Here is a 27,486-nt window from a genome sequence, read left to right as displayed (position 1 = left end):
ATAAGGAAAATCGGATGGACAGTGTGGATAAAACAAATACATAACGGTACTCCATAAGGGAACCTTTCTGTGCTGAGCTGGGTACAATCAAGGGTAGTACCCAATCCACGCACGGCGGGATTCGAGCTACGTGGTTTCGTAGCCACAACGCAAACCGCGTCCCTGTAGGCCCAGTGGACTTTTCCACCTTTTTATGTGGGCGCAGCTACGGTGGAACCCGGATCCACCGAGGAGGGTGGGACTCCTGATTGTGGGACCCATAGTGATGTATTTTAATTAGATCCACACTGTCCAAACATTTTGAGACTTTCTTTCAGGAAATTATACCAGAAAAGAAACTGAAAAAAATCTTAAGTGGACCACACCAAGGGAAAAGTATTTCTTGGATCCTCACCATTAAAAACTTCATGGATACTACCGGAATGTTTACTTTCCATCCAACTTCTTGATAAGGTTACGAAGACGATGGAGTTATACAAATATTATCTTAATCTAAAGATTTCGTGGCACAAAAAGTTTTTACTGAAATTATTTTCTTTTGATTTCACGCTTTATTTTTTGGGTGCTAAAACCGAGAACTCTGTCAGATATACGTGGGGCCTACTGTAACGTACGTGACTCATCCACGCCGTCCATCTATAATCCCAAATGAATTTAGGGCATGACAAAAGAGATGAGGCACATCCAAAGCTCAAGTGGACCACACCATAGGATTTAGGAAATCAAACGCTTACCTTTAAAAATTTCCTAAAAATTTAAACCATCCCTTTGAACCAGTTTTCTATCATAAATACAGATGCATTTTCAAACAGCCTAGAAGAATAATAATAACTTATTTGCCTGGCATTTACATTAGATTTAGAAAATCAAACCGTCCCTGAAATAAACTTTAAATACGGATGGACGGAGTGGATGTAGTCAGATCATCACAATGGGCCCACCCACTTTGGCCACGCCTTTTTTTTTTTTGTTTGAGGAGCGTTCCCTACATGCTCGCGAAACCTTTTTTTCCTACTGGCCCGTTCGGCTCCGCAAGAAAATAATCCAGACCGTTCATCTCGAAATTATCACCGTGGATTGACCAAATCCAAAAAATTGCATACGTGGAGGTGGCAAAGAAATAATGCTTCAAAAATAGTTTCTAGCTCATGGATGGTGAGGATCTCAAAATCATATAGATCTTTTAACATGCATGGCCATATAGAATTCGATCTTATAAACTAACGGTCTGGATCATCACGTGGTGGGACACAAGGCAGTAGCATCCTAAAGCGTGTCCGTGTGGGCGACCCCTTTCAGCAAACTACCTTTTTTTTTTTTTAATCATCAATACTTCTAAATATTTCTATGACATCGACTGGAGTGAAAATACCTTTGGTAAGGAAAAGATTCCACTGCCGCTGGAGGCACAACATTTTGGTACTCTTAGATCATGTATCATACACGTGTCACATATTTATAATCATCCGAACCATTCATTTATTTAGACTCATCTTGATTGGTGACCATTAAAAATATTTCTTTCATTAAACCAACCGATGGAGGAAATTTCTCAATAAATACAAGACACTGCTACGATTGTCGTATACTGTAGACTTCTTTTCTAGAGCTAAATGGTTTAAGATTATCCAAACGAAGTGAATTTTAGATTATGGCCCAATTCAAACTATGGACTACCAAATGAAGGGTTTCGATTTAACATATACCTGTCTTTTCTGCAGAAATTGCATGGAGACATGGCAGCTCACATGTCTCTAGAAGCACTGCATCTGATCCTTGAATACCATCCAACGACTTCGTCCATTGTACGTAGTTGTTTCTTTACCTGCATTTTCTCTTTTCAAATATAGTTGTTTCTTTTTCTCACTTCACCTCTTTTCTTACTTCATTTTCTCCTTCCAGCTTCTTCCATTGTAGTAGGGTTTTTTTTTTTCTTCACTCCTGGTCATAATTCATTTTCTCCTTACAACTTCCACTATTGTAGTTGTTTCTTTTCCTTACAACACAGCTCTTTTAGTACGCTCCTTCCATGCTTTAGAGATCCTTTCCTTTCCTCTTCTGATACCTTTTGAAAGCGAAATTACACTCCCCACCCCCAAAAAAAAAAAAAAATCACTCATCCTCTAACCAGGTTTGAACATTAGATGTTGCATTTCTAGACATTCTTTCAAGTTAAAACGTAACCCAATTCGTCCATCCATGGATCTACCATGGAGTGTCTGAAGGACCCCTCCATACTCTTTTAAGTTTCAAAAGACCCCATCCATCTATCCATCCATTATCTTGTTTCTACTATGGAGTATCTGAAGGACCATGCTGTGGAGATCATTCAATGGCTATGGCCTCCTCTTGCTGAGCAGTTGGATTATGTCATAAACGCCGATGCCCATCTAGAGGCCTTAACGAGAGCTGCCGAAGAACTAAAGTGCAAGCGCAAGGACATCCAAGGAGATGATGGTGACGGGCCATTGAAGAAAAGAAGGAAGCTGAACCATCAAGCGGAACACTGGATTAATGATTCAAGCAACATCGAGAATGAAGTTGATTCGATAAAATCCGAGTTCGAGCAAAGACCAACATTCTTGAATGGACTCTGCACCAATTACTTCTCTCGCTATAGATTGGGTAAAAGGGCAGTTCGAATTCTCGATGAGGTTAAAGATCTAAATGAGAAAACACCTCTTGGTGAGGTGACTTTGAGTCCTCCACGACCTACGGTGGCAGAGAAGCAGGAGTCATTGCCTCCCGGGCAGAGCACCTCTGAGCAGACCTTAGAAGAGATATGGCAATGCTTGCAAGATGAAGAGAGTCGGATCATATGTCTTTATGGAATGGGTGGAATCGGGAAAACTACCCTCATGAAAGCCATTAACAATAGGTTGGTTGGAACCCAAGACTTCGACATTGTACTATGGGTAACTGTCTCCAAGGAATTGAAGATAGAGAGAATCCAGAAGGAAATTGGGCATGAATTGAATTTGTTTTTTCTCGATGGCGAGCAGAAGAGAGACAAGCTCTTTACTACGCTCAAGGACATGAAGTACATGCTCATCCTAGATGATCTCTGGCGAGATTTCGACTTGGAGGAAGCTGGGATTCCTCTTCCAAATGGGCAGAATAGATGCAAGATTGCAATAACCACGCGATTTATTCAAGTAAGCAATGCAATGGAGGCTGACAAACATATCCGAGTCAAGACTCTTACGAGTGAGGAATCATGGAATTTGTTCTGTGACAAAGCTGGGGATGTTGCTCGTTTGCCTGGAATTCAACCGTTAGCTGAGGAAGTCGTCAATGAGTGTAGTGGTTTACCACTTGCAATCATTACGGTGGGACGAGCTATGCGTCGCAAGGACAAGAAAGAATTGTGGCTGGATGCACTAAGAGCATTGAGGGGATCTGCACCTGAGATTCAAGGTATGGAGCCAAATGTATTCCTTTCTCTGAAACTTAGTTATGATCACTTGGAAGATGATAAGCACAAGCGATGTTTCTTGTATTGCGCTTTATTTCCAGAAGATTATAACATAAGAATACCAAAACTACTCAAATTTTGGACCATGGAAGGTTATATAGACAATGTTGAAAGCTTTGAAGATGCTTCAAACAAAGGACACGCCATCATCGAAAGAATCAAGGAGGCATGCCTCCTTGAGGAGGGGGTATCCGGGGACACACATGTCAAGATGCATGATTTAATTCGTGACTTGGCGATATGGATAACGTCGACGTCTCAGGAGTTAAAATTTCTGGTGAGAGCTCGCATGGAACTAAAGGTGCCTCCCAAGGAGGAGATGTGGGAGGAGATGGGGAGGATTTCATTGATGTCGAATGAAATAGAGGAGCTTCCGATGCGGCCCAATTGTCCTAAGCTTGAATCCTTATTACTTCGAAAAAATACCCAATTGAAGATAATTCCTAATAACTTCTTTGATCTCATGCCTAAACTTCAGATTCTTGATCTAAGCTACACTGCCATTGAATCGCTTCCAATGTCCTTGTCTTTGTTAGTGAATTTACGTGCATTGATTTTAAAACGTTGTAGAAGTTTACTTGAGCTACCACCATTTGAACAGCTAAAAGAACTCGAATTTGTAGATCTCTCTTGCTCTGCCATAAGCAATCTGCCTGAGGGATTTGGAAATTTGGTGAAACTTAAGCAGTTGGATTTATCAAACTTGGATTGTCTTATAAGTATTCCAAACAATGTATTATCTAGATTGTCTCGTCTAGAGGAACTAAGACTGCTTAAAACATATATCAATTGGAGCACAGCAGCTGAACCACAGGTCATGGGTGAAGCTTCGCTAGGTGAGGTAGCATCGTTGACACGATTGTCTACTTTTGATATCACAATACCGAACATCGACTGCCTGGAGCATGACGTGTTCTGTCGACGATGGTCAAGATTCAGAAATTTTGCTTTCCATGTCGGTAACGATTGGGTCTTTGATCGCCTAAGCAGTGATAACTCTGTGCGCATACATGAATGTCACCATTTCCCACCTGGGAGTAGGGCAATGATAAAACATGCAGAAGGCTTGGGTTTTGCATCATGCAGTGGTCTAACACGGGTTTCTCAAGTAGTGGGCGAGTCGAAGAAGTTAAGACAGCTCCAAGTCTACGACTTCAATGGAGTGGACTGTGTTATAGACTGGAGAGAGGTGGAAGAAGGTGCATTGCAACGGTTGGAGTGGTTAAACGTGAATGGGTTACCGGACTTGGAAATTCTATTCAAGGGGGAAGTTCCACAGGGAAGACTTCGAAACCTAACATCAATAGAAGTTTCATACTGCGACAAGTTGAGGTGTCTCTTCTCTTCTAGTGTGGCAGAACATCTAGACAGGTTGGAGGAACTTACAGTCCGAAGTTGTGATGAGATGTTGGAGATTGTTGAAGGTGAAACACTGCCAGACAATCTATTTCCACAATTACGCAGGCTAAGGTTTGAGAGATTATATAAATTAACAAGAATTATCTCTAGTACGGTGTTGGCTGCTATGAACTTGCAAGAGATGGAGGTGTTCAGATGTCCGTTATTGAAGAAGCTGCCCTTGTTCACTTCCATAGAGAAGATCAAAGGAGAGAGGGACTGGTTGGCTGCTTTAGAGTGGGAAAACGAGAACACCAAGTCCCTCTTTCAGCAGAAATATCATGAATGGAACCTCCCCCGACAAATGTAGAGCCAGAGTCGAATCAAGATGGTATGTTAGTGTGATATTCGATTAATGATTTCTTGTCGAGAAATTCGTAGGTAATTCATAAGTGAAGAATTCGAAGCTGTGATTCTCGCCGCACATGCCGATATGCAACATTTGTGTTGGACTTGGGCCATTCATGAGGCAGGTTGACACATCTCGTCGGCCACACATATATTGAAAGATGGCCCACCAAATCATTTTTTATAGTCATCCAATTTCTCATGTATGCGCCAACCTGTATCATTTTTATGCCTGGAAATTTCCACAGGGTGCCCCACCTAATGAATGGCCAGGATTTACAATGTGTGCCATATTGGCATGTGTGCCGCAAATGGCTTCTTCTGTTTCTCCGGATATTTTTGCTTGTTGCTTCTTGAATCCAATTGGGCTTAGTTTTCTCTAATAACCAACCATTTTGTAGGCTCCCATGGAAGTATTGGGCTCAGTAAATTCAGGTGACTATAGAGCCATCCCTAGACTATAGGGAGCACTCCCATCGGATCAACAGATCAGATACCTGAAGCATAGGCCCCACACATACAAAACACTACATTTTTGAAATTGCACATTTTCTGATGTGCAGGACTGTGGACCTCATAATTTCTTTGCTTTTAAGGTACTTCAATTCCCCTTCTCAGGCCCTGTTTGGTAGATGCCTAAAAATGAGTTCTTCTCATTTTAATTAGTGATAGTAATCTATTAGAAATCTTTATCTTTAATACATAATGCCTTTGTATTGACAGTAACTATGTATTAGAGATCAAGATGCCAAATGCATCACGGGCCTAATTTCCAGCAGAAGTGAACTTTCATGAAGATTCACATCTTTGAAGTTTGAACAACAAACAACCACGAGACTTTTGGTTTTGGATCAAGGGACATAAATCAGAAGGAGATTGAGAACTTGCAAGAGCCATTATCAGATTTATGCAACTTTACAATTCAACATAATGACATTGATGGCAGGATAGGAAGCTTACTGGAGATGGTGGTTCGATTTCTGCATCTGTTTTAACCACAACGATCTTCAATTACACTCAAGACTTGTTATGCCAACTTTCTTAGAATTTGCATAAATCGCATTGTTATTGTTTTATTTAATTTAGTTGTAATCTCTAATGGTATGTTTCGATGCGGATTTGATACTCTGGATTGTTTATCTGTCACAACTCTGCTCCATACTCGCTTTTGACAATGGTTTGGGTTGCATTGGAAATTTGGAATTGATTAGGAATGTAATTTGATTGGGATGTTATAAACTGTTATAGTATTTAATTTGACATTCAGGTTCGCCAATTTCGCTCTTTGGGTCTGCCTAACAGCATTGGAGCAGATAAGTCTAATCACTCCTCTAAATTTACAGTATAAATGGCCCCTACATTTCGATCTACGGCTTGTGTCGTTAAAAGCACGGGCTGGATGGATAATATTGTTCTCTCTCTTTTCTCTCTGTACTCTCGTGGTTTCTTGCGATAATTTTCACAAGAGAACTTCTCCTTGTTTATAGGAAAGGGTCAGGAGTTTGGATGAGGATAGAAAATTTCCGGCCTATGTCCAATAGATGGGTGCTGTTGTAGATTTGAAAAGCTCCAATAATCACACTGAGAGGATGATCTTGACTGTGGAACCTTGGATTAAAGTCTGAATTATTGAAAATTGTTTTGGATTATACATGCCAATGGTTAATGCAGAGATACATACACATTGAATATGTGATATTTTGTAATATTTGTGTAAATCAGTCAGGGATCCATTAGGGATTGTAGGATCTGTTTGCTGGAGAGTTGCAATGGAAGTTGGTGCCGGAGCAATCCGATTCGAAACAGATCATTGTCAATGGGTGTTGAATATGATGTGTCAGAGATAGATAGTGACAGCCCAGATTATAAATCTGGAGCACGACCAGATGATCCAAGATGTAGATGTAGCTGCAAACGGGCGCACATGGAGAACGGATAGCAAAAGATGGACTCCAATCAAGTGCACTGATACCATGTCAAATTGACAATGGTTAATACGGAAGAGGAGAGAAAAGCTTGTCCATTGCAAAGACCGGCTGGGAAATTTATAGGAGAATAAATAAAAATAAATAAATAGATACTACCGCCCTTAGCTGATCCGTGATTGATTTTACAGACAATAATACAAAATATTACATTTTTAATGTGTATTTTACCTATTTGGTTGGTTATAAGAAGGCTTCATAGGTAGTTTGTTCAATTTCCACCTGCTTTCTGTGGTGTGGTCCACTTGAGCTTTGGATACGTACCTCAGTTTTGGTCTCATGCTCTAGAATTATCTGAAAAAAAATAATTTCATGGACGAGTGTGGATCTAACAAAAAATAAAATAAAATGGTGGACCCAAAAAATGTTCCACACATTAAAAGTTGTGTTGTGTAGCATGTAATTTTTTCAGGAGAGAAAAATTCGACATATTTTGTGAGTTGGAGATAACAGATATGATGATAAAATTTCTTGCTTACGTTTCTAGAAAATGATAAATAAGTTGATAACTTAGCAATCCTCCTTCCCCACCAGATGATCAGATTTTAGTAATCTAAGGCGTGTGGATTTTACAAAGCGAGAAAAATCCGACCTGCATAAGCACCATGAAGTCACCCTTATCGAAGCTTTCCATAAGGATGAACTTTGTGGCTCCGATCATTACGTGCATTAGATATCTACCTTATCCATCAGACGCATCCTCTTTTTATAATATTTAATGCTTAGTATGGTAGTAATAAAACTTCTTGCATATATTTCCAGGAAATAAATAAATAAATAAGCCGATGACCTAACAATCCTCCTTCCCTGGACTACCTGATGATTAGATTTTACTAATCTAAGGCATATCGAGTTTCCAAAGTGAGAAAAGTCCGACTTGCAGAAGGCAGCATGAAGTCACCGTTATAAATTGAAGCTTTTCATGAGGCTGAGCTCTATGGCTCGCATGATAATTATGCGTTTCAGATACCCGCCTTGTCCATCAGATGCACCCTCCTGTTATAATCTTTAAGCTTAGTTTGGTGGTGATAAAATTTATTGCTTATGTTTTCAGAAAATAAATAAATAAATAAGCCAATTACCTAGCAATCCTCATTCCTCAATTACAAACTGCTAAATGATTAGATTTTACTTACCTAAGGTGCGTTGAGTTTGTAGGAGAATCGCGGAAGCACACAAAGATGAATAAAGCAAAGTAATCCAAGCGCATAATCAAGTTAAAACACAAACAATCTGAATTTTATGTGGAAAAATCATTGTAGGAGAAAACCACGTACGGTACAAAGCGACAATAATGCACTATGAAAGCAAATAATTACAAGATATAGAGATTACTGATCCGAACAAGCCTCAAATCTCCCTTACAAGCCAAGCTGTGCTCTTAAAACCCTAGGAATGAATTAGAAAGACCTCTTAATCTTCTCACATCCTGATTACACACACACACACACACACACACACTCTCTCTCTCTCTCTCTCTCTCTCTCTCTCTCTCTCTCTCTCTCTCTCTCTCTATATATATATATATATATATATATATATATATATATGAGAATCACAATCGAAATCAGAAATAAATCCTGCACTTACAGAATTCTATGCGTGCTCTCGATGACACCTTCGATGGCATCGAACACCCTCGATGTCATTAAGCATAACACTAAAATGTTCCAGCAACCAAACATGATTTTTTTTTTTTTTTTGATTTTTTCAATGACATCTTTAATGGGACTTTAATGGCATCGATGACCTATCGATGGCATCAAGTAGGACACCAAAAAGTGTCCAGCAACCAACATGGAATTTCTTGATTTTCTTAATGGATCGAGCAACTGTTGATGGCATCAAACAACTATCGATGGCATTGAATAGTCTGTCGATAGTATTAACAGACCTTGTTGCTGAAAGATTTGAGACATCAACAATAATTAACACCATGTCTTCAATCTTCAATCTTCATAACTTCTTATCCTCATCTCTGATTCCATCTTGCATCATAGTTCCACAATCACTTCTCGTGCACACTCTGTCTTTCATCTATGTCTTCTCCAAGCCTAGAGAAGTTGCACAGAACTTAAATTTCTCTGTGGGAACCACCTTAGTGAGTATGTCCGCAGGATTCACGCTGGTGTGAATCTTCTCTAGAGTCATGCCCCCTGCAACAAGCACCTGTCGAATAAAATAGTGACACACATCAATATATTTAGTACGTTAGTGATAAACAGAATTTTTAGTCAAATTAATTGCATATTTGCTGTCACAATTAACCGCACATCCTCCTGTTGATGGCCTAACTGATTTATCTTCTATCTTAACCAAACACATTACTTGAATGCCTTTGTCACTGCCGTATACTCAGCTTCAGTTGTGGAAAGAGTCATCATAGACTAAAGCTTCGATATCCAATTGATCGCTCCACCTGCTAGCACAAATAAGTAACCGGAAGTTGACATTCTATTGTCCACACTGCCCATATAATCAGAATCCACATAGCTTACTAACTTAGCCCTTGGTTTCTCAAATGTCAAGACATAGTCCTGCGTACCTTGAATATATCAAAGTAGCCATTTCACTACTTTCCAATGTTACTTCTTGGGGTTAGACATGTATCTACTAACAACACCCATCATATGTGAAATAACCGGTCTTGTACAGACCATGACATACATTAAGCTACCAATTGCGCTCGAATAAAGCACACGAGACATATCATACTTTTCTTCATCTTTTTAGGATATTATTCTAAAGAAAGCTTGAAGTGAGCCGTGTGGGAAACGTTTGCCGACTTTGACTTGTCCATCCCATACTTAATCAATACATTCTCAAGGTATTCCGCTGAGATAACCAACACTTGCTCTTCTTCTTGTCTCTGTGTATATCAATGTTGAGAACCCTCTTTGTAACTCATAAATCTTTCATCTCAAATGTCCCTGATAACTGAGTCTTCGGTAAATCGATCTCAGAAATGCTATGACTGGCGATAAGCATGTCATTGAGGTACAAAACTAAGATAATGATTTTTCTAGCACTCGGTGTCTTGTAATAGACACAATGATTTTATTCACTCTTGATAAACTTCTGAACCACCATGACGAAATCAAACTTTTTATATCACTGCTAATGCGACTGTTTCAGGCCATACACCGACCTCTTTAACTTGCAAACCTTGTTCTATGCCCCTTGTATTTCGTAAGCTTCTGCTTGCTTCATGTAGATTTGCTTTTCCAATTCTCCATGTAAGAAGACAGTCTTCACATCCATTTCCTCCAGCTCGAGATCATATTGGGCAACCAACACCAACATAAATCTGATAGATACTTGCTTCACAACAAGTGCGAATATCTCAGTGAAGTCGATACCTTCTCTCTGAGCATATCCCTTCACTACCAACCTTGCCTTATATCTATCCTGTTACTTCTTGAAAATTCACTTGCACCCGATCGCTCTTCGGCCGATGGGAAGTTCCATCAGCTCCCTCGTCTCATTTTTGTACAAAGAGTCCATCTCATTATTTATCGTAGCTTTTCACTTTTCGACATCTAGCTCATCAATACCTCTTGAAGAGTAGATCGGGTCCCCCTCATCTGTAATGAAGCCATATGCAATATTAAAGTCATCCATATATTTTGTCAGTAACCTACGATCCCACGGTGATTCCTTCTCACAGGTGGCTACTCCACCTGCTCCTTTACCTCTATTTGTGTCTCTGTCTTAGCCTGTGTCTCATCTCTGTCTAATTGAATGTTTATAATCAACTTTTCCAGTTCCTCATACTCATCCTTACGGAACAAGGATCCTTCGTCGAATTTGACGTCACGACTAAGTATGATTTTTCGCATGAGACTTGATCATACCGCCTATACCCTTTCACACTACCACCATAGCCAACAAAGATGTGTTTCTTAGCCTTTTGATCTATCTTATTTCTCTTAACTAATGATACATGAGAGTAAGCATTACAACCAAATACACACAGTCCTGAGTAATCTACCTACTGACCACTCTACACTTTCTTTGGAATCTTACATTTAATGGCTGTAAAAGGAGACTGGTTCACCAAGTAACAAGCCGTGTTAACGACCTCAGTTTATAGGTACTTGCCCAACCCAACATTACTGATCATGCATCGGGCCTTCTCTAAGAGAGTCTGATTTATCTACTCAGCTATATTGTTTTACTCCCTTGAACCCTTAAGAACAACTTAGAAAGCTTTAAGTCTTTCATAAGCACAATTACACCCGATATATATACTATCACAATCAGAATAGGAAACAAATCGCGCACTTACACAATTTTGTGCTCGTCTTTGATGTGACCTTTGATGTGATCGACATACATCGAAGACATATCGATGACATTGAAGCCTCCCAATCGAGTAACACCTACAAAACTGTCCTACAATCAATTAGGATTTTTCAGATTTTCTCAATTGGATCGAGCATGTCGACGGCATCGACATCTCCTCGATGGTATCAAGTGGTTTGTCGATGCCATTAACAAACCTAGTTACAGATAAATTTAAGACATTGACAATAATTAGTTTTAAATGAGTTCAGGTAGGCCCTCATCATCTTTTTTGACAGACAGAAGTGCTTGTGCTGCCAATTTGTATGTGTGGCCTAAAACTTGGGCTAGATGAAGTGATATGAAACTTGGCCGAGCTCATTTAGACCCTAGTTCAAGTTGGCAGGGATGACTGGATGTTATTGTGAGTCTGGGCCGCTTTATGCAAGTTGTTGGCTGAGTCTGAAGGCCCGTTGGTTGGTCTAAACCGGAGTGTTAGGCCCAAAACATAATTGGCGTGTACTTGGGCATATGTTTGTTTTAATGGCCCAACTTCTTTAACATTTGCGGGTTTACTAATTGATGGGTAACCCAAGTCCAATATCCCATCTCAGGGATTGGACTGGGCGACTGGGCCAGACATCTTTCAGCCCACTCCTTACAGTTAATAATCTTATCCTTCATTGGTAATGTTCTTTTTTTTTTTTTTTTTGTCATAGTAGCAAAGTAACACAATAAACTAGCCCTTCAAAGAGTGGCAAAACTAGGGTTGTCAATGGGCCAGGCATGGGCCTAGCAAAAATCAAACTTTTGAATTGGCCCAACCTGAACAATTCAAAATCCAGGCTGAAGGCCAACCCCATGCCTGGCTTGTTGATAGCCCTAGTTAAATAGTTGCTTCCAAAACTGGCCATGATCAGCTCCCAAATGCTCATGTACTTATTGGCATCATCAAGGCGTGGTGAGTGGGCCAAGAATTTTTTTAAATCAATAGCAAATCCTACTACCAAAGATCAGTTTCTAATTAATACATCATTCTTGCATTTTTCCTTCTAAACACTCTGCCATCTTTAATCTCTTCTTGTCACTGTTAATTCAATTAACCTTTTCTTGCTGTTAAGTTCTATTTTGTGACAACTGATCCAATCAAATACCTAGAACTTGATTGGGAAAGAGACTAAACAAGATCATCATAGGGATCGCTCGAGGTCTTGTTTATCTCCAGAACTCTAATGCTAGATGCTTAATAGAAATTATCATTTATTTTTATTGATTACTTGCAATTTGAATGAATTTGAACATTTATTCATTACAATTTAAAAATTTACATATAAGATGTTGACTTTCACATCATGTGGGTTTCTTCCTCACTAGCTTGATGTAACATCCTGGTTCTCGAAACCCGAGTACACTACTCGTTTTTCAAAAACCCGAGCATTATTAAATATCTCAAATTCCATATACATTTTTTTTTCTTTTTATCAGAGTTAATAAACTAGCGGGACAGAAGCAAATTAAGTATAAGAGGGAGTCCAAGTATACATAACCAATACTTCAAGTGGTTACCTAAAAACTTATACAAACCAATGTCTTAACCTTTATAAACATAACAGTATAAATTAAATACAAATAAAATTAGGAATGGATAGTCGCAAGATCATCTGGTTCCTCCCATTCCACATGAACACCAGCATATGTGTCATTTGCGTCTCCTGCACAATGAGTACGGTTCGATAGTGTCAATGGTTATCGCAGTGAGGTATACCCCTCAAGATTTATCGTATCACCAAGATAATTAAGCATAGTTAACAAAGGCAGTGTATAACAAATATTGCACAAAGATTACCATGGAAATCAGATATGCATTCATTTAATAAATCACACAAGATAATCTTATTTAAATGCATGGATGCATGCACATGCTCACAGACCTAGGAATGCACATCCAGCTGTTAAAAAGTCGCCCAAGGAGAACTAGTCATCCAAAAAAATACTCAAAGGTACGCCCAAGGAGTACTAGCTACCCAGAAAAGACTATGCAACGAGGTCGCCCAAGGAGAACTAGTCACCCAGAAAAAGACTTAAAGGTACGCCCAAGGAGAATTAGCTACCTAGAAAAGACCATATAATATAAATCACCCAAGGAGAATTAGTCACCCGGAAAAGTACACAAAGGCACGCCCAAGGAGAACTAACCACTCGGAAAAGACCATATGCCATGAAAATGCATAATTAGCTCAACCATTATTATTCCAATTTCAAACCATCATTTTAAGGAAGCTCAAAGGTCACTATGATGAGTTTGTCACCTAGTATAGGCCGATAGCTCAGGCATAGTGTCCCATTTCACCATCCCTGGCTTATGAGGTTAGTAAATAGGGTGTTTAAAGGTAACCTATGCAACTTGTGGCCAATCGTAGCCCAACAAGTAGAACTTACCATCGCAAGGTTATATAAAATAATTCATTAAAGCCATGTGGGGCAATTATTCTATGAAAGCCGCAAGGGCTGAATATTCCATTTAATGATATGATAAGAATAGATTATTCCCTAAAAGCCATATGGGCATAAATGATTCACAAGATGATAAGTCCACAACGTAAATTGATTTAATCCATAACACAGGTGACCACTAGTTTGAAGATTTCCTAAAAACACCATCAAGTAATCATAAATAATAAATTTTGCTACGTATAATGTTGATAACACATGCATAGCTAGCTAAAGTATTGACCTTAAAATAGGATATAGATAATTGAAATTCATCACATATTCAAATATTTGACTTTAAACTTAATTCATCAACTATTTATAACATTCAAATTCAACATGAGCAACCAATCATATCAGGCAATCGATAAGATATATGAATGAAAGCGAATAAACAAGTTAATTATCTAGATGTAGAAAAGCTTGAAGGGTAATCTTCACATTTTAAGAGTTGATTCGTCTCTCGATGATGCTAGAGTTAATCGTACATACCCTGGAATCAAGATCTAACAAATTTGGAATAATTTGAGCAGTTATATTTCAATATTATTAAACTTGTACGATTAGGATCAAGGCTTAGGGTTCAAATCATGTAAATTAATTTTAAGCTTAGGTTTTAGAACTCGAATTTTGATTTTTGTGCGATGAATAAAATAATATTCATATTCAAAGTTTTGACTACTAATATTAATAATGATAACTTACGAGTTGATATTAATATTCTAACAATACCTAATATTATTATAGTATAACTAATTGTCTAATAAATGATGCAAGTCATATAAGATTAGCAATAATAGAATAAATACCAACAATAGTTTAATAAGACTAATATTAATAATCATTTTAACAACGATAAGGATAACTTATAATGAGAATAATAATGATAATGATTATAATTATAATAGCTAATAATAATAAACTTAGCCATACTAATTATTCTAATGATGATAATAACACCATGATAATAACAATGATAATAAAAGATAAGCCTTAAATCACCTCGTTGCAAAACTCGATCCGATAACGTCTGGAATCGACCGATCAGCGAGTCAGAGACCTACTCGGTTTTGAACCGAGTCAACTCAGTGACTCGCCTTTCTTCTTCCTCTTCTCTACTATCTTCCTTCCTTCTTCTTCATTGCTTTCTCTCACTTTCTCCTCACCTCACCTATCTTGCTGGAAACCCAGCTGGACAGGACCCAACTTGACCCCATTAGACTCAGTTTCAACTGAGTCGACCCGGTTTCAACCGGACGACAGCCCCACCTTCTTTCTTTCTCTCATCTTCTTTTCTTTTCCTTTGCTTCGTTCTTATTTCTTCTATTTCTCTTCTCCTATCTCTCTCTACTGGAATTGGGTCTGCACGTGGCCCAGATTCGGCCCAAGCTCGGACCGAGTTAAGCTGGTGCGGCGGTGGGCCAGCAGGTAGAAAGAGGATGACGTCCTCTCTCTCTCTCCGACTCTTTCTTCTCCCTCTATCTCCTTCCTTCTTCTGCTTCCTGAGTCGGCCAACAAGGATTTCAGCCTCAGACCAGACTCGGCAGCGATGGTGCAGCTAGTGGGCGACCAGGCGCTCTCTCCCTCACTTCTTCTTCTCTTTTCTCCTCTGTTTCTCTCTAGACTTTAGGTTGGCCCACCTAAAGGCCGGTTCTGATTAAGGTTTAAGGGCCTGAAACGGACGTGTGGGTTTTCCAGTTGATTGAGGAAGACGACCCATCGTCCATGGCAGATTTGGGACGAAGAGTTTATCCCATGATCGTGATCTGATGTATATGGACGGTGTGGATGAGCCCACTGGACACTGTCGGAACCACTTTTTTGGAGGAACATTCTTCCAAACTCGGTGGTGCGCGAATCCCTCTCGTTCTGCCCGATATCTCGCGCCGACGAGATTTTCGCACAATGACTTGTAGTCAAAGCGATGGGGGCTCCGGAAGCCCTATATTCGACGCTTGTGATGGATTGGGAAAGCTTCTGGAAGCTCTAGAATGGCTGAGATGGAGCCATGCTTAAAGAAGAAGATTCCTTCTGCCTGTTTGCTAGCTGTAAGGGATTTCTAAAACGGAGTGGAAATGGATGGCTAGGATTATTCAAGATGGAAGGTTGAGATCAAAAGTAAGTTGCTGCCTCAGATTGCCAGCACAGCACGTAACCGGATCTCCACTTTTAGAAATTGCCGTGCGCACCCCTCTGTTTGTGCCCGTGTCTGTGCATACACACGTGTGTATTTTCCTGTGAAATTAACGAGGTTTTGATCAGAAAGTTCCCAGATCCGTGATGGACGGTCTGGATCGGGAGAGCCGATCACGGAGGTGGGCCACAGATCATGTCAGGAACGGAGAGTTTCCGTTTCCGGAAACCATTGCACGCACCACGACTTGCGGTTGAAGTTGTGAACGTACACATGCATCGAAACCATTGAAAACACTAAGAACCGTCGAATTTATCCCCTTCACGTGATGGATGGTTTAGATCTTCGAAATGATCGCAGATGGTGAGCCACGACGGCTGCAAACGGATACTGCCCGTTCAAACTGCAGCCGGGCGGGAATCGTGGAAAGAATAGAGGAAAATCCTCTTTTTCAGTTTAGCTCGGGTCAAATCCGATTTGACTAGGTGTGGAAGTCCCGTGCACCGCGGTTGTGCGTGGGTTATGTGCACATACACTCACCAAAGTGGGGTCCACATGCTTCCCAGTACAATCCACTCCGTTCATTCACTTTAGATGACTCTATAGGGATCTCTGACTCAAGATCATGCAAATATAAAACTTAGGTGGGCCATATTGCCTGAAATATGGCCGTTAAGTGCCAATTATCATCGATCCGATGGTTGGATCAGTTCAAATCTGAAAATCAATGGTCAAGAAGCCGTAAGGGGATCATATGTATGTTTTTACCACGAATTTTTCAACATAGTGTATTACTAGAATACTATAGAATTTTGTTACTTTGTTATAAATTATTTCATTTTATCACGTTGTGTGCCTCTTTTTGTGAAAGTAATTGGGTCATCTATCCTATGATTTTATACTATTTAAAAAATATTATTATTATCCTTATATTTAACATGTGGGACCTACACTTTGTGGTAGGTACCTTGAGTTTAGGATTGCATATAGAGCTGGGCATCAGTTCGGATTGGATCGGATTGGGTATAATCCTATCCGATCCGAAATCTCTATAGCCTGATCCAAACTCAGACTGATCCGAGACTGAGTCCGAGTCACCTGACTCGGACCGATCTGATACATGGTTGGCCTGACCTGAACCAAGTCTGACTCGGTTAGGGAAACCGAGTCGGATCGGATTTGATACGATTCGAATCGTTTAAATTTAATTCAACTATTTCATATGGTGTGGTCCACTTCAGCCTTTAATATACCACATTTTTTTGCTCAACGCCTAAAATGATAAGTCAAAATAGATAAATGGCTTAGATAAAACATATACAGCAAGGTGGACCCCACATAACTCTGAAAAAATTATATCAGTGCTTTCCCATATGTATTACCATGTTTACGTGCACTGCATGCAAGTGCAGTGCCATACTTTTCATGTCATTCGTCACTGGCTGTACAGAAGCACATCACTTACTGATGATGGGGTATGTGTTATATCCAAACCGTCTATCCATTTGGCGAGCTCAGCTTAAGGCTTGAGACAAAAAATAAGATAGATCAAACTATCGTGGGGACCACACGAATTGTTTAACGGTGAAAATCATTCTTTGCTACTATTTGTGGTGTGGTCTAGATGATCTTTGGATATTATTTATTTTTTGAATAATGCTCTACAATGATATCTAAAAATATATGAACGATGTAGATATAATAAATACATCATGGTGGGCCATGCAACTTTGATATCCTTTGAATCGTTCGTACAACTCGGGGAGCGTCAGTGGTCGTCTTCTCACGACACGTACTTATATATAGCTGGAGACGGGACGGGAGTGGATGTCAAATATACATCATGTGAGCATACAGAGAGGGGAACAGACTGGCTACTCTCCCTGACATAGTTGGTGCTGGGTGGGTCCCACCATGATGTATGTGTTTCATCCATACCGTCCATATATTTTTACAGATCATTTTATGATATGAGTTTAAAAATGAGGTATATCCAATTTTCAAGTGGACCACATTATAGGAAACAATGTTGAATGAGAGCCGACCATTAAAAACATGTTGAAGGCCATAAAAGTTTTGGATCAAGGTGATCTTTGTTTTTTCTCTTCATCTGGGACTGTATGACCTAATTAACGGATTGGATGTCAAATCAACAGTATAGTAGGCCTTAGGAGGATTTTAATGGTGGATATCTAACCTCTATTGTTTTCATGTGGTGTGGTTCACCTGAGATCTATATTCCTCTCATTTTTGGTACCAAGCCATAACTTGAACTTTAAAAATGAATAGACGGAATGAATGAAACACATACATCTGGATCAGGTCGGTTCGAATCGAATCGGATCGGTTTCCGGGTCGGATCGGTCTGGATAGGCATGGATTCGAATTCGACCTGAAGAGATTTTGGATCTAGCCTAACCAACCCGATTCGTACCGATCCAGGCCGTCGAATCGGTTTGGATCGGGTCGGATCGGATCGGAATGGGTTGGATCCACTGGATCGGGTCAGGATTGCCCAGCTCTAATTGCATATCATGAAAATGGGCCACTAGGGTGACAGTTTGGATCATTACGAGACGTTCGTGACTCATTAATCTAACTCGGGTGGTTTAGATTTGTCTCGAATATGATTTAATTGTCCACATGACTCTTGACATGTCCCAATACAGATGTGAAATGCATTAGTCAAGTTTAATGGTTGGATTGTGATATGACTAGGTAGGTGTGCACACTACGATGTAGATATTGGATTATCGGTTTTCTTTATATTTTTCTTATTTTATAAAGCGGTTAGTGAGTAGAATTCTTCTTAAGTTTCAATGGTCTCTCGGAATGACCTTAGACTTGACTTGATGAGGGTCGTGACTAATGAAATTTTCTAGAATTGTTTATGGGTTTCAAAGATAGTTTATTTGTGAATTTACTGATGATGATATCTATATTGTGTGTTCCTACCCGACTAAATACTTCCTACGGTTAAATGGCAACACTTGAGTACTCGAAAGTACGGGGTGTTACACTTGAAAAATTAACAAGGTGCACCCTTATTAAGTCCTAGAACTCTATGGCCCCACGATGGTATATGTGTTCAATCCATGCCATCCATTCATTTTAACTCATTATTTTAGGTCATGAGCCAAAAATGAGGCAGATCCAAAACTCCTATAGCCCCCAAGAAGCCTTAAATGGTAGACATTCAATCCATCTGCCTCATTTTTAGGCTCATCCCCTAAAATGATTTGAAAATAAATAAATGAACAACATGGATATAGTATGTTTGGATTTAAAAATGACCTGATTTTGAGGTGTAATCCAACCTTCCATCCAAACACTTCAAAACCATAATTACATTTTTACCCACAATTCATATGAATTAGAGCAAATCAAATAGCCCCGGGTAAAATGTTAGTCATCATCGAGTTAGTGAAGTGGCCCATTTGGTTTAGACGTCCAAAGCCCATTTAACAGGTAGGCCCCACCATAGACAATCCTCCTTTGTAAATATGATAATTACCAGCCACCACTGAAGAAAATGGATTTGAATCTAACTTGTTGACCATTCTATAATTTTGTTTATCCATAAATTGAATGGCTAGGATCATTTTTAATGATTGTGATCATTCGTGCTAATGTCTGGGGTACGAGACTACGAATTCAGTTGCATGGTCCCATATTGTACTATTAGATCAGACGTCCTATATTCATGTGGCAATGCGAGGGGATGGAGCACGTATCAGAGATCGAGGCCATTCATCAGTAGCGTGCCATGTGCATGAAAGTGCAGTGTACTCCCTTCTTTGATTTGATGTCTTCTTCCGGGTTAGAGGAGTTGTGTAGGTATATAGACTACGGTTTTCATTTCTTTTCTTTGCCATAATCATGAAGTGATGATGTGATTTTCAACTAGAACTTGATTAAATCTTGCAGAAGGATCATTCTCTTTGTGATGGGCGCCGATTAGGTGAGGCAGGAGTATGAGCTTAGTGGGCGAGGCCACTACTGTGGGGCCGACCTTCCTTAATGTATGCGTTGTAAACCTGGCTTTGATACTAAACTGACCTTGGGGAGGATGTGAGGTCGAGCATCGGCTTCCTTGGGAGGATAACTATTCTGAATTCATGGAACTTCTCTGGACTCATCACAGAGACTTCTCTTCTCGAATCTACGAGGAAAGAAAGCAAGAAAATAGAAATAAATTCTAATAAATTCAAAATTGATTGATGATTGAAAAAAACAATGAGTTCACAACCCTTTAAATAGGGATACCAAGCAATGAGAGAGAAATCAGAATCAAACTACGACTCAAACTCCTAGAATTTGTGACTTACTATAAGTAGTAAAGTTACTATTTATAGACGGTCGTGATGTCTACTAGTGAGCAAGGTTTTCGGCCAAAAATAGTAAGTGTCCTATTTGGCTTCACTAAGCTATTCTCCTAATTTTTCTTAACTCTTTTCGTGTTGCGCGCAACTCCTAAAGTCCAACGGATGAAGAGTTATAATCAAACTAAAACTTACTATTTATAGTAAAAACAGAATTAAAATAGGGAAATGTTGGTCGATCTGGAGGTATTTCACAAATCCGGCTTACGCAACCCGGTGTAGCGGGATTGGGTGGCTAAAGTAGCTCATTCTACCCCAAAATCATATATTTTACATCCGATAACTCATTCCGAATTGCGAGATATGCCTGATTTAAGGTCCGATGATCCGGATCACTTCTGTCATCAACCGGGCCTTTTCTGATCCATCTTGGCCATGTAACTGTCCGAGACCCTCTATACATTAGCTACTGGCTAAGTCGTGCCGAGCTGTGCCAAGCTTGACACGGTTTGACTAGTGTACAACTTTATCTGTGTTGAAGCATTCAGATATTATGTGTCGTCGCTTCTTGTGGGTTTATGTCATCCCCAATGACACCAACTCGAGTGCTGATCGTCTGTGTTGAAGGCACAATAATTTCCAATGCCATGGCTTCTCATTGGTACATGTCATTTCCTTTGACTTCAACCCGCAAAATAAGCCCAATTTTTCTCTCTCAAATAGATTGTTTGTTACACAACACAACTTTTTAACGTATGAAACTTTTCTAGGTCCCATCATGATTTTTTGTTTTAGATCCACATGGTCCACCAATTTGCTCAGATATTTCTAAAGTATGAATACAAAAATAGAGTACATCCAAACCTTAAGTGGACCACACCACATGAAGTAGTTGGGATTGCACAAACTACTTTTGAAACCTTATTAGGGCTAACTGTAAGACTATTTTCTATCTAACCTATTCATACGGTCATAGGTACCAGGGTGAAGGTAAAATACAAATATTAGCATGATTAGATCCTTCCATAGCCCCAATAAATTTTCAATGGCAATGTCAATTTAATGCGAGGGCATTTTCACACCGAGCTCGAGTGGGGTGGTTTGTGAGATGCAGGGGCACACTTGGGGTGGGTGGCCCGTAGAATCCATGGATTTGAGGCCCAAGAGGGGGCGGACCCCATAGATTTGAGGCTCACAAGGAGGGTTCGGCTAAGGTCCTAGCTCATGGATTTGGAGCTTGGACTATGAGATAAATGGATTAATTCGTCATGCTCTATCAGTTCGAGCTTTTAGAATAAATGGTTAATTGTCCTGTATCAAATTGATATCAAAGTGGGAAGTCTCGTGTTCAAGATTTCTCACTAGGGGTGATCAATGCAAGAGCATGGGCCAGAGAATGATCTAAAAAAAAAATGACAGATGGTGTCAATCTAACACATAAATCATGGTGGCCCAGGGAAGTTTCGACACATTAAAAGGGGTGCTGTGTAGCATGCAATCCATCCCAGAGAGAGAAAATCAGTGTGTAAACATACTGCCCTATGTAATTCCTACCCGGTTGAAAAGAAATCACAACCATCAGCCCATTCAAAACTTTTATGGGCTCCAAAACGGGCTCCAAAACGGTTTCAATTAGGGATATTCAATTCCCACTATTTCTTGTGGGTGGCCCACTTGAGTTTTTAATTAGCCTACTTTTTTTTTTTAGTTCGCATTGTAAGCGTGTATATAATAAAAACATCATGGTGGGCTCCACAAAGTATTTTGTTACATAAAAATATGAAATTCAATATGCTCTTTGGTCCAACTTCCTCCACAAATTCAAAGTTGAGCTCAGACAGCACGATTGAGTGTTGAGTCAACACCGCTTATTTATTTTCTATTTTAGTCCTACTCAAATTCAAAGTTGAGCTCAGACGGCACGATTGAGTGTTGAGTCAACACCGCTTATTTATTTTCTATTTTAGTTAAGTACATTAGTCCTAATGAAGCTTCTTTTGGCAGAGGTTTTCTGGAATACATCCTAACCAATAGTGGGAAGATTTGGTGAGACTCCGGACTCACTCAAAACCGTACAGCCCTTACTATGGAGTCCACCGGATGTATGCATTTATATCTACGACATCCATCTATTTTTCAGGATCATTTAAAAAAAATTGTAGCTGATCCAATTATAAGGTGGATCATACCATAGAAAATAGTGGTGATTGAATGACCTACCATTAAAAGCTTCTTAGGCTTACCTCAATGTTTCCCTAGCATTTATTTGTCATCCAATCTGTTAATAAGGTCACATAAGCCTGGATGAAGGAAAAAAAATGAATCAAATATTGGTTTGATTAAAATTTTTTTTGCTCATTAATTGTCAATCACCACTGTTTCCTATGATATGATCCACCTGATAATTGGATCTGCTTCATTTTTTTGGATAATGCCCTGAAATGATATAGTGAAATGGATGGATCCTGTGGATAAAGAGTACTTGACATCAAGGTGGGCCCATGGTTAGGGCCGCGCGGTCTTGGGTGAGTACGGGGCCTCACCTAAACTCTTTGATTAAATATTTCAACCTTTGATTATATAAAATTAGTTTGGTGACCTTTCATATTACAATTAAAAAAGTCAAATGATCAAAGGTTAAATTAATCAAATTAAGATATTATAATGGTTGATTCCACCATATCAAAAGATACTTCTAATACAACGTGTTTGAATAATTGGAAGATGATCCAGAATCAAAGGCTACCTCGTAAATTCTGAGAAATGCAGTAGTACCTACGTGAATGGAGACAAAATCACATCCTTTGCACAGTTCAGCGAGATTCACGCTGTTGATTAGGCGGACCCTATATTGTATATTCCAGGCCCAAAAACCTGATGGTTGGTTAATATATAAAAGGTCTGCTTTTGATACAAGTGTAGCCCAACTGATTCAGACCAGCCTGATTTTTTGGGGCCATGTTCATTCGCACGGACCACCCTGATGAATGGTACATTCAAGCACACTTGCGCCGTGTAGGTGCGTACGCAGGCAATGGAATAAGCCTACTTAGCCTTTATCCCAATTTTTTAATAGACTAGATTTTTGGGTTTTTTTTTTTTTTTTTTTTTTTTTTTTAAACACACCCACACCAAACCCACTCACATACACCCATGTGCATAACATGGGCACTTAATCTACAGATCTCAATGTTGAAATAGAGTTTGTCTACAAGTGAGCTATGAAGTCTGATTTGGTTGAAGCTCTTATGTGTGTATTTTACGCATATTGTCCACTTATTTTTTTAATTTACTTTAGAATATAAACCTAAAAATATAGTAGATTCAAAAGTGTTGGAACCACATCTGGGGGCCGCTCGACCAGTCGAGTGCCCTGCTTGACCGGTTGAGTGGCCCACTTGACCAGTCGTGGACTGGCTCGACTCAAAGTCCAGCGAGTATCAGGTTTTGGGTTCCGAGGTGCTCGACTGGTTGTGGCCCATGCTCGACCGGTCGAGGGGTCTACTCGACCGATCGAGCAACTTGCTCGACCAGTCGAGGTTACGCAGATTCGTTTCCGGATTTGATGTGGACTGCGGATGTTTGAGTCGGTTTTTGTAGAGGTGCGAAAGGGAAGTTGCCTAAACTATAAATAGGTGTCCCTAAGGCTTTTCTAGAGCATGAGAAATAATTTTAAGGTGTAGACAAAGGGTTTTCTCTGTACTTCCAAGGGAGAGGCTAGTATATTGCCTTGTAATCTTCATTTTCTTTCATAGTGAAAGTTTGCATCCGTAGTTTTTTTTTTTTTTTTTTTTTTTTTTTTTGTTAGGATTTTTTCACATAGTGTATCTTGTCTTGTAGTTTATTTGGTATGCTTTGATTATACTTCTAGATTATTTTTCTTTCTGTTTATCATTTGTGGGTGAGACCAGAGATTGGATCTCGGCTCACTGCGTTGTTGGCGTGCTGCGCAACAACTGGTATCAGAGTGTTCACTCCCCAAGTATAGGGTTGTGATGTAGTAATAAACTCGGTAAGACCGAGGTCGAATCTCAAGGGACTGAAACCTATAAGTTATCTGAAACTAGGTAGAAATAGAACTAGCCTAAGATGAAATCTAAATCAAATATAAATTGATGAATAATGGTGAGAGATTAATGTAAAACTTAAGAGAAATCAGAGATAAGAAACTAGGGATTCAGAGGATCCACTTGTAGAGATCAAGGAGATCTTATGCCTGCTTCAAAAATCATGAAAATTAAACTGAACTTCCTCTGATATAATTTTAAAGAGATAAAAGGTATATGAATTAGAATGGATGCCATCACCAAACCATGCCCAGGAGACAAAGCAAACAACAAAATTAAATTAATTACCAACCAATCAACATGCTATGAAGGTTAGGAAGGGTACCGTCATCCGACTATGCCCACGAGATGATGGTGAACAACATGGCTTCCTGATATCATAAACATAAAAAGTAAAGGAACATGCTCAAAGCTATCGCAGATCCATTGTAATTTTAGTCACAACAAACCATTAAAAACTAAAAACATTCCCTGAATTAAACCAAAATCAACTTCAATTCAATCTAAACAAAAGGCACAAGCAAAGAGTCTCCCATCACACTACAAGCTTCACCTCTTATGTGAGACCCGTATCCTAGCCCGTACCGTTCCGTAGGCTTCCGTGGTCCTCCCGGTTGAATTTCGGCGACCCTCGACCTGTATCTAACGTTTGCGCGTGATCCTAAGACGAGTAGAACATATTAGAGTCGGCTGGACTCGAAACTTGTACCCTAGTGATCACGTCATTGCCGCGGTTCCAACGCCGTGACTCGCATATCGATCCGATACCCAAGCCAGGAGATGTGGGCCCGCATATTTTCTGATGAAACGCCGCGCATTGCGGATTCCTAGAGAATCTCTACGATAGGTCACATCGATCCATTAATCAAGTCAAGTACTACACCCATGCCTCTCTTACCAACAAGGTATGGCACCCCTCTCTCTCCTACCCCTAAAGTCAACCTTCCTTACATCAACCCATGCCCTTTCATCCCATCACTCCATCTCACCACCCCTCTCTCTCATTTTCCTCATTTTTCAAGCAAATCTCATAAGAGAACCCACGTCCAAGCTCCATGGGAGAGAGCTAGTGTGGCCCACCTTCCTACCTTCCATCTTCACCATCATGAGTCGATCTCAACCATTGAAGTCCATCCATTGGAGCTCTAGCATGCTTTGGCGGAAGGAGGAGGAGAAGATCATAGGTGGGTGATCGTTATTTCATCTTTTTTAGGGCCCACAAATGGTGAGACTCACTTGATGTATGCATTATAGTGGCGGGGTCCCTCCACCATCCAATCTCTCTCTCTTTCTCTTTTGTGTGATGATTGTGCGGCCCACTATGATATATCCATGCCATCCAGCCGTCCATTTGGACGTGCTGGGTAGGGCCAACCACTGATGTATGGATTTTATCAACACCGTCCATCTGACGGTGGAACCCATCCAAATGGGACACACCTTGATGTTTATATGTTGTCCACCCCGTCCATGCATGTGACATGGGGCCCACCTTGATAACGTGCGGAGTGTAGCACGTAAGGGCCACCATGATGTCTGTTGATCCTAGTCGTCAGTCTTTTAGATGGTGGGGCTGTTGCCCATTCACATCAGCAAGCTCTCGGGTTCCAATGTCTTGAGGACATGGACTCTACCAGAGATGTATGTGTCCTCCACTGACCATCCATATGGGGGCATGGGCCCACCTCACACGTGCTACACGTGTGGGATGGGACCCACCTAATGTGCTTGCCTTATATCCCTGACGTCCATTACATGAACCCTATGTGAATGATCCACACCGTCTGTCCAGGTCCTGGACGGTGGATTTGGACAACTGTTGCTTATATATATATATTACATTAGTTATATATATAAAATATTATATAATATAATCTATTATATACATGTAATGGGTGGGCCACACCACGTGAGACCCACCGTGAGATATGGTTTAATCCACCCCGTTCGTCCCTGGACGGTGTGCCAAGGGATGGACGCACCTTGGTGTATGTTGTGAGCCACGCCGTCCACCTGTCTGGTGCGACTCACCTAACGAGTGGTTTGGATGGCATATACATGGTAGGTGGGCCACGTACCTTGGACCCATCTAACAAACAGTTTGAATGATAACGGGTGGGATACTTCCGGGTGGGACCCACCTTTAACTTGAGTGCATTGCACCGTCCAGATGGGTCTGGACGGTGGCAGCCTCCTGCCATGATATTTATATATATAATATTGTATAATATATTATATTAATGTTTTGTGGGCTACTCTCACGTGGGACCACACGTATGTGTTATATCCTTACCGTCCACACCACAGGACGGTAGGACCCCTGCATACTGCTGCTGTACGTGCAGTAATGGCAGCATGGGCCACAACATGAAGTATGTGTCCACGCCGTCCGTTCATCAGATGTGGATGCACTTGATGGATGTGTGTATGCATACCGTCCATCCAATGGAATGGATCCAAACCACTGGTGGAAATCACCTTGGTGTACGTGCCCTATCCACAACTATTCATCTATTTTGCTGTGGGTCCCACACCTATGGACCCACCTACCACGTGGGCCTGCTTTGAATTTAAGCAGATTGGCTGGCTACCGTACACTAGATATGTTGCTGCTGTAGGTGGAGTAATCCACACCGACCGTCCACTTATGGCCCCATTTGCTGCACGTGTGCAGCACCCACACCGTTCATCTGTTATGCAGGGGCCACCGTGATGTATTTATTTCATCCACGTCGTCCATCTGTGGGGCCCCTCGTTATATATGTGTTATATTCCCACTGTCCATTTGCATGGACATCCTACAGGTAACGTGGGACACACTGAGATGTATGGGTCTTATTCACACCGTCCAACCGGTGGGCCTTTCCATGATGTATGTGTTACGTCCAAACCACCCGTCCATATGGTGAGCTCGTCTCATGGCTGCGTGACAAAAAAAAAAAGATAGATCTGACCATGTTACAAAAGAAAAATAATCAGTGGA

At 40.3% G+C, this 27,486-nt stretch overlaps 1 protein-coding gene across 2 annotated transcripts; it reads left to right on the top strand.

Moving 5' to 3' along the window:
- Window positions 1-2,068: 2,068 nt before the first annotated feature.
- LOC131237944 (disease resistance protein At4g27190-like) lies at window positions 2,069-6,451 on the top strand. 2 transcript variants are annotated; one of them, XM_058236061.1, is made up of 2 exons: window positions 2,069-5,204; window positions 5,945-6,451. In XM_058236061.1, the coding sequence occupies exon 1, from the start codon at window positions 2,295-2,297 to the stop codon at window positions 5,181-5,183; it is 2,889 nt and encodes a 962-aa protein (XP_058092044.1). In that variant the 5' UTR covers window positions 2,069-2,294; the 3' UTR covers window positions 5,184-5,204; window positions 5,945-6,451. The 2 variants fall into 2 exon arrangements, with proteins under 2 accessions (XP_058092044.1, XP_058092036.1); XM_058236053.1 differs by lacking the exon at window positions 5,945-6,451 and adding an exon at window positions 5,623-5,758.
- Window positions 6,452-27,486: the final 21,035 nt, after the last annotated feature.

This window comes from Magnolia sinica, chromosome 1 (assembly GCF_029962835.1).
Source record: "Magnolia sinica isolate HGM2019 chromosome 1, MsV1, whole genome shotgun sequence".
NCBI lineage: Eukaryota > Viridiplantae > Streptophyta > Magnoliopsida > Magnoliales > Magnoliaceae > Magnolia > Magnolia sinica.
The sequence above is the reverse complement of the archived record's forward strand: the minus strand, read 5'-3'. Positions and strand labels throughout refer to the sequence as shown.

What these genes read in the sequence shown, in the direction of transcription:
- LOC131237944 (XM_058236061.1), top strand. Translation starts at nt 2,295, where the DNA reads ATGGAGTATCTGAAGGACCATGCTGTGGAGATCATTCAATGGCTATGG.